Source organism: Exophiala bonariae, assembly GCF_035927105.1.
Source record: "Exophiala bonariae strain CCFEE 5792 chromosome Unknown scaffold_9, whole genome shotgun sequence".
NCBI classification, from domain to species: domain Eukaryota; kingdom Fungi; phylum Ascomycota; class Eurotiomycetes; order Chaetothyriales; family Herpotrichiellaceae; genus Exophiala; species Exophiala bonariae.
The window spans coordinates 793,122-801,522 of NW_027042484.1; the positions used below are offsets into that span (position 1 = coordinate 793,122).

Consider the following 8,401-nt stretch of genomic DNA (forward strand, 5'->3'; position numbering starts at 1 on the left):
AATGTGATTACGATACCATTCTATCCTCTTTGTTCCAAGTATACCCAACCCCTTTCCAATATTGCCCCTACCCGAAGTGAAAAGAAACTAGATAGGGTATTATAGTGGTGCTGCGAGCATTTTCGTAGATTAAACAAAGGAATACAGTTTCTAAGAAGGCGCCCGTCCCATACTCCATTACACCACCAGGCCCCCCTCGTCGTCACAAGAGTCATTCGCTTTACAAACCCGAATCGATCTGGTCGATGGGACCTAGACTGGTGTAGTCGTTCCAGGACTTGCAGAGAGCGGTGGCTTCGGCGGGGATGTTGATCTTGGGGATATCGGCGGGACGTTCCTATATTTTCCACGTCAGTGGGCTGAATGGATGTACACTTCTGCATTTGGTAGAGCATGGGAGACAAAAAGCATTTCGCAGAGAAGAAAGCAAGAAGCAGGATAAGGGAAGAAGAGCGCGCACGCAACTCACCAGAAGATTAATGTACAAGCCACCACTGACGTGCCAAGCAATATGGCAGTGGAAAGGCCACATGCCTGGATTATCGGCGTCGATCTGGAAGACCATATGAGCGGGGGTGACGCTCCCATCCTTATTGAAGGCCGCGGGACGCAGCTGCTGGACATCTCTGCGCGTCGGGTTGCTGGGCCTGACGACCGCGCCGTTCCATTCGCCCACACCCTCGGCCAGGACGTACATGTTGTGGCCGTGGATGTGCATCGGGTGGGCGACGGGCGTCAAGTTATTGATGACCACGCGGACGGACGAGGCACTGCCGAAGTCATAGACGTTCCACTCTTCCGGGTAGGTAAAGGATGAGTTGGCGTCGTGGGCGCGGTACAAGGCCGGGTCGTTGTAGTCGGTGCGGAACGTCGAGTTGTTCATCAGCCAGAGCAGGTGGCCCGTGGCGTTCAAGCCGAAGTTGATGTCGACGGTGATTTCTTTCGCTGGATTGGCCGGCGGGGTGATGCTGAAGTATGGTACGATCTTGGAGAGGTCATCGTTGGCGCAGCTGTCCGTGGTGTCGACCCATGCTTTCGAGTTGGGCTTACCGTTTGTATCCGCGTTTTGATAGAAGATCATGGCGTAGGCATTTGGTTGGTGGGCGAGCGAACAGTTGCTGATCGTGGAGCGGAGCCAGTATGCGTCCTTGGCGGATCCGGTGGCTTCAACTATGACATCTGCACGCTGACCGATACCAAGTGTGATGATGTTGGTGCTGTATGGGACGATCGGCACGAAATCATAGGCCATCACGGTCAAGTTGTGGCCGTCAATACTGAACTTCTGTATACCTTCGGCGCCGGCGTTGATCAATCTCATACGGTATTTCTTCCCCGTTTGGAACTGAAACTTGGAGTATCCGGCATTGGATGTACAGGTGGTGGTGTTGTCGGTTGAGCAATCGTAAGTTCCTTTGCCGTTGATGAGGTTATTATCGGAAAAGGGGACGATCTTGCTCAAATCTGTTCCCATCACGTCCTCAACAATATCATAGTATTCGCGGTGGTAATAGTCGTTGATGAGGACAGGGCCAAGATCCTCATCATAATCGACTTGAGTGGGCCCATGAATGATCATCGCTCCAAAGATACCAGCAGCGTACTGTGCAGAATAATGAGAATGGTACCAGCTGGTGCCATAGAGATCGGCATTGAATCTGTAAGTGAAAGTTTGACCTGGCGCGATAGGGCACTGCGTGATACCGGGGACTCCGTCCTCGTAAGGTGTACCAGTCTGGAGCAAGCCATGCCAGTGGATAGATACGCCTTCCGTTGGTCCAGTGATTTTGTTGATGACAGTAACCTCAACATCATCACCCCAATTGACTTCAATGGTCGGTCCAGGGAATGCTCCGTTGATGACAATGAGATCCGTCGCGACACCATCTGGTGCTAAGGTCGCACGTTCAACCACGAATTGATACTTTCGAACGACACCTGTTTTCGGTGGGCTTCTGTAAGGGTTTGTGTTACCAACCGTTCTACCTCCCCAAGGAAATCCTCCTGGAGGTGGGCTAGAACCAGTACCAGGGCCGTTTGGTCGACCAGGGCGGCCAGGAAGGCCAAAACTGCCAGACGAACCTCCGGCACCTCCATTTGAACCTCTGTTACCGCTACCAGAAGAGACGCCAGCATAACCACCGGAACCTCCCAGATTCGAACCAACAAAAGGAGGATACTTGGGTGCACCTTGCTGCCCAATAGCACCTAACAAACCTTTACCGTTGGTCTGGCTCTGAGGCAAAGCACCCCTCCCAGAAGGGATGTTCTTTGGGAGAATGGGATGCTGAGGAAGGACAGTCGGGAAGAGGAGATCCGAGATGGACTGAGGTAATACGGATGTTAGATCAGCTTTTGATGAGGTATGCGTGTTTGTTTGTGTTGTGTGTGTTGTTGTGGTTACATTATACTTGGAGGAGGATGACCAGCTGGTGGACCTGGATTTTGTCGAGGTCGTGGAAGGAGTATACAACGCTGTAGTTGAACTTCGGGAAGATTTGAACCCTTCCGCGGCAACACTAGTAGCGAATAGGAAAACGAACAGTTTGAAAAGAATTAGTGAGTGATGCATTTTGATATCAAGTTGAATGAAAGAGTGGCATTAGTTGGGAAAGAAAAGGAATGTTTTGCGCGTACTACCTCCAAAAGAATGAACAGAGGATAGCAGCCAACGAGGAGGAAAGACAGAAACGAAGGTCAGTGATATTACCAAACAATGACCAGAAAAGAGGAGAGCAGGTCATATAATGTTGAGTGTCGGTGATTGATAGTAGCAGGCTTGGGGCCGACTTGCCCTTGTTGTTGCCAGGTGGAGCTGGAGTACACACATTGCAATCCCAGTGACATACAGGTCCGGAGCTGGCTTGCCGGTCGGACAGGCGTGGAAGTAGATACAGTTCATGGCGGCTCACGGTGGACATTGGACAGAGATACTCCATTGTTCCAGCGATGTTATCCACCTCATCCCCGGTTCTCCTTTTGAGTGCAGCAGCATGAACGATACGGAGGGTGCAAGGGATCATGTCTAGACCACTACTATGTAGAGGTGGCACCAAGGTGGTCCACAAATAGTAGACAGTGGCTTCTTGAGGGCATCGAAGCAAAACTTGACACATGTGACAAGTCGGATGGCAGATTGAAACGAACGTGGCTTTTTTTTTTCTCTCCGACACCAACAATGAAAGCCACAGCTCGAGTTGCCAAAGTAAAAAGTGCCCTCTTCTTCGAAATATAAGGGGAGAAAGGAGAGCACGAGAGTTTGAGGCTATCACTGCGCCTCTCAGCAAAGATTGCACGACTCCTGAATGTGTTGATGACGATCAAGATGTGCAGACTTGTGTGCCGATAAAGTGGGGACCGGCTTAAAAAATAGCCTGAATGGTGGCGCTTCCATGTATCAAACACGGGAAGGCTTGGAGCAAAGCGAATGCTTGTCTTAGCTTGAGTTGGCTTAGCGGAGCCGCGGCCCACAATCAACATGCCTGGGAGATAACATAAGCGATTGAGATCCACGATCCTACAATTCGATGATGGTAAAGAGAGATCATCGAAGCCGTGGATATTCCTTCCATGCGATGTTGCTCTGCAATAAAAAGTAATGGTCGACTAAACCTGCACGTGACAGACCCCCCAACCTCCTGCCATTCTTGATCCACTTTCAAAGTGATAACGGAACAACCTTCCAGTGACTGGTGCTGTCTTACCTTGTGACAATTCTAGGCTCTGTGCTTCTGGGTCCAAAACAGTTGTAGGTGTTCAAGAAACGCCGTGTATATTGCGTATGTATAATACTGATTTATCGCTTCATCCTTCTCAACTCGTACCAACGCAAGGGCGGGAAAACCAACGACGCCCACAGAAAGCCGACATAGTTGCCCATATCAGCACCCCATTCGCCAACCAATGCAGCGATAGGCCCAATATACCAAACCTGGGCCATGCACAGAATAGCGCCAGCCCAACCAATGAGAAATGCAATCAATGCTGCTATGCCTATGGGCAGTTTTTTCCTGTCGTCCCACACATACCAATCATAATTGATACTGTTCGCTTTCCTGAAGATCAAAAATTCTTCGAGTAATATGGCCACCCAAATTGCCACCCAATAGCCCATAAGAGCCAGGAAGTTTGTGAAAATGACGGCTAGGGAATTTCTACCAGCCAAGGCGCACACAGTATAGATGACGACGCCGATTGTGTTCCAAATAACTCGAGGAGCTTTTGCTAGATGACGACCGAGCATCTGGAAGTCCACCCCAGAGGAGTATGTAGGGGGGATCATGTTTGCGATGCCTCCCAAGGCGGCAATCACGGCACAGAACTTACCAAAAGTTCCAAGAGGAGCGTAGGCTGCCACTAGCAGAGCACCAGAACCCGAACCACCTTGCGAGTTGGTCCAAGCTTCCATGTAGTTTTGCGAGGTATAAATCCCAGAAGCTACACCGGCGCCTAGAACAAACGCAAATGTGAACGACAGTACCAGTCCCAGGAGGGTCATTGTAAAGATGAGCCAACGTGATGTCGATTGAGGCCAGTAGACGAAGAAATCCATCCCAAGTCCAGAGTAGGTGATGGCAGCAGAAACGCAAATTGAGAAAAATGACAAACGGTTGCCAGCAACAGTACGACCATCACCCACACTCTGACCAGTGAGATCAAAGTGTTTGGCCGAGACTCCAAACAAGATTGAATACACAATCAATTGGGGGATCCAGGCGAATCTTTCGTAATAGTGAAACACCGAGATACCGAAACAAGTTACTCCCCAGGTAATGACTGAGACAATAATTATGCCCACCACGACCGACATGGAGCCGTTGGGGGATACTGCAGAAAGTACCTGACCACCAATGATGGCCACCAACAGAGCGTAACCCAGCATGACGACGATGTTCAGGATGACGATCAATTTGCTTGGGTACCAACCCATAGCATAACGACCCCAGACCATGGTGCGGATACCACTGAGAGGACCCCAGGTCGCGATCCAGGCCACGGGGATCGATCCCAACAACGCGCCGAGTGAAGCGCAGACGGAGGAATCAGTAAAGGAAAGTTCGTAAACAGCAGGGCCTAGCATGCCGAGTGTGACATTGTTGATGGCCAGATTAATGGAAGTCCAGAGTACAAAGACTTGAAGGTATGCCCGCCATGTTATGCGATGTTTCTCATGGTCCTCTACTCGCTGAATCCCACGGGTTTCGATATTGTACTTTAACAACGCACGCTCAAAGGACCGAATTCGCGAACTCCATGGCGACGAGTCAGGATGTCTGTCATGATCATATGGGAGATTGTTGGCCTCAGGCAAGGGCCGGGATGGTATTGGAGCTTGTGCCTTTTCGGCGTCGTGACGGTCAGCCTGTGTGGCCATGGATGCGGGTAGGATGAACTGGAAAAGGTGTCGAGACTAAAAAGTCGGGGAGTCAGTAAACACTCTTGCTGGCAGAAAAACAAACAATTTGACATGCATAAAACCGAGTTTTGCTGATGCAGGAGTTGAGGTCGGTGGCATTGTTGGGGTATGTTTCTGCCCACGGCACATATCCTGGATACTTGCATTGGTGTGTAACGAACGGGGCGAACAGGTGTTCATGCGAAGCGGAACTTCTCACCTATAATGAATGATCTCCTTCGAGCTTATTGGAGGTTCGAGCCCAGGTCTGTAGTCACGAATGGAACCGACTAAACATGACAAGACCGAAAAAGACAAATAATTGGCTTGAACAGGCGGTGGAGTCGGCGCCTTCCAGTTCAGCTTCAAACGAATGTGGTGTTACTTGAACCCAAGGGCGAGGCTGTGATTCGGTGGTACAGCACAAGAGACAACACTTGAAGCAGGTAGAGGATGAGTCCAGACAATGGAAGTGAGGAAGGAAGAAATTAGGTATGATAGATGAATATAGAAAAGATGTCGAGGATCAAAGTTACGAAGAGTCATGCAGGTGGATGATTAGCATGATGAGCACTTACCCCACTGGCGCATTGTTTCCACGGATGACAGACCTGAAGAAGTGGCGAGAATCTCGTTCTCGAGTCAAAAAGACAGAGATAGTGGTAGTGATAGTGAGAGACAACTCGAACGATAAACGTACGGAGTCATCGCTGTCAGTGGCGGGGCAAAAACGAAAAGAGCGCGAAAAAAAAGAAGAGAGCTCGGATTTTCGCTCCGCCAAGACCAGCGTGCCTTCCCGAGTCGGATGGCATCAACGAGAGTCGATGTCGTAACCCATTCCCCAACCGGCAACTGCGACGGAGTAGTCCTGTTTCTTGTTTTTCCGGTTTCTGTTTGCTCCTGCCGGAGGTGAAACAGCTACAAATGTATAAAAAGGTATGTTTCTGATCAAGTAATCCAGCGGGCCCAAGCTCCAAGGCTGCCACCGCTGCTGTTCGGCCTCGTTAGTGTTTGTGCAGGGAATAATACAGCTGGATGATGGAACTTGTTGTTGCTAATACAACCATGTTTTTCGCCAAGAGTGAAACCAGTTAGACTCTTTGTAACGGTATTGCTTGATACTCCAGACAGGGCCATCTCGCCTCTCGGCGACCCTGGTCACCGCTCCAAATCCAGCAAGGACCTGCTCCGAAGGGTATGACTTATCCGTCCAATCTTCAGGGCTAGTGAGTAGTGAGAGTGCTTGGAGCTCAATCCCTGTGCTGCTGTGGGTACTTTATGGCCCCAATGCTTGTCGGGGTCCTATTTCTTCCATAACACTACAGACACGCCCGTCCCATGACAAGCAATCGCAAACACACTGCAACCGCGACCTTTTTTTCTATCTCACATACATGGTCGTTTCAAGCTACTGGCGGTCAATGCTATGTAGGACTCGACTAACCATATGGCACGAAGCGGCTGTGCCCGCGTGATTGGCATGCAACATGGCCCGCATGGTTGACAGATTGCTGATGAACGAGCCCGAGCCAACCACATTTGGACACAACATGAGTCAAAGGCGAGGAGTGGAAACAGCCGATATTTTGTACGAAGGTGAAGGTCGGTGCCTTGATTCACTTTCCTTTCCCTTTCAACCCCCAACGAAATCGGGATACAGGCACACACACTCTGTAGGTCTGTGGTATTCTTCAGGCAATTGACTTGACATGTTGCAGCTCGGTCCCTCCTGTGTCCAGGTGTCTCAGGTCCAGCAATGACACATTATCCACGTGCACTCTTTGTCTCGCAAACTTCATCTTCGATTTCGGTCTCATTGTCCTTCCAATAGAGTCGCCGCTACCCATCGGTCTCAACCCTTTGACCAGACCATCTGAATCATCACTCAGCGCCCCCCTGGCGAGAAAAAATAATCGACGCCTTGCTCGGATTGACCATCATTCCGACCCCTAGTTTGGCATATCCATTATTTGCCTAAACGCCCACGCTGTTGATATCATGTTCACACGTTCTATGATCCAGGCTCAGCCGTTCTTGAAGTGCTCTCGGGCATATTGTTCACAAGCCTGCATGGATTTCATATTAGCCCGAGTCGAATAACTAGTGGAGGTCGAAATAATGGACACCGACCTTTGCTGGCTTATTCAACTTTAGTCCGATGGCTTTCCACTTGTTCGCTTCGTATTCTTTAATCGCCTCACGAAGTTGATTCGACTAGCAACGAATAAGTAAATGAAGAAAGGTAGACAGCACAGAATTGGAAATACTTCATCTTCAGCGAACTCGGCGTAGTGCATGTCCTGGTGTTAATTCAGTCAGAGAAAACCAACAAAACTTCTCACATATTCTGACCTTGTACCAATGTTTCTTGACGCTGCCTTCAGTGCGAGCAGGGAAAGCCTGTTATCTGTAAGTATTTGGACACTGTAAAGGATGCGTGACCCTGGAATTCTTACTTTTGCGATCTCACTCCAACTATTCCCGGCGTCACGCATTTGCTTCAGTCTCTGCTCCTCCTGAGGAGTCCAAGGAGTGTTGGTTCGACCACGTTTCTTGCCTGTATCGTCAGTGAGCAACGCCGGTATTGAGACACTGGCTTGATTATCCAAGGACGGCTTGAGGCTCGGCGGAAGGGTGTTTAGTTTGGGACTCTGACTAGCTCGTCGCTTTCGAGGATTGTTAGGATTTGTTGGAGGCGCCAGGTGGTCGGCATTGGGCTTGGGTGCCAATGGGGCCTGAACCGCCGAATGGTCTCTGTTTGCCGTGTTGGGCGACGTGGAAGATGCCGTCGCTTTCTGACGCTTCTGAGGCGGAGGTGTCCTAAATAAGTCGCCGAAAAGTCGTGTCAGTCAGACCTTTGTATGAACAAGAGGAAAGAGATCTTGGAACAAATAATCCACGGGAGTCTAGCACAGAGACCATTAAGACATGCTCGTGAACAGCGGCCTGGTCTCTCGGTTTGTTTTCTAATGTACCACTTTAGGAGAAGAGAGGAACTCACGACAT

The 8,401-nt window shown here is 49.9% G+C and overlaps 3 protein-coding genes across 3 annotated transcripts; all 3 read right to left on the minus strand.

The window, feature by feature from the left end:
* Window positions 1-220: 220 nt before the first annotated feature.
* LTR84_013108 (uncharacterized protein) lies at window positions 221-2,572 on the minus strand (the record flags this gene model as incomplete). Its single annotated transcript, XM_064856613.1, has 2 exons — window positions 221-337; window positions 470-2,572. 2 exons carry the CDS (start codon window positions 2,570-2,572, stop codon window positions 221-223), a joined length of 2,220 nt encoding a protein of 739 aa, XP_064707789.1.
* Window positions 2,573-3,796: 1,224 nt separating this feature from the next.
* LTR84_013109 (uncharacterized protein) lies at window positions 3,797-5,374 on the minus strand (the record flags this gene model as incomplete). Its single annotated transcript, XM_064856614.1, has 1 exon — window positions 3,797-5,374. One exon carries the CDS (start codon window positions 5,372-5,374, stop codon window positions 3,797-3,799), a length of 1,578 nt encoding a protein of 525 aa, XP_064707790.1.
* A 2,121-nt stretch (window positions 5,375-7,495) lies between these two features.
* On the minus strand, window positions 7,496-8,401 carry LTR84_013110 (uncharacterized protein; the record flags this gene model as incomplete). The annotated part of the gene is made up of 5 exons (XM_064856615.1): window positions 7,496-7,609; window positions 7,663-7,695; window positions 7,748-7,795; window positions 7,852-8,215; window positions 8,397-8,401. The coding sequence occupies 5 exons, from the start codon at window positions 8,399-8,401 to the stop codon at window positions 7,496-7,498; spliced, it is 564 nt and encodes a 187-aa protein (XP_064707791.1).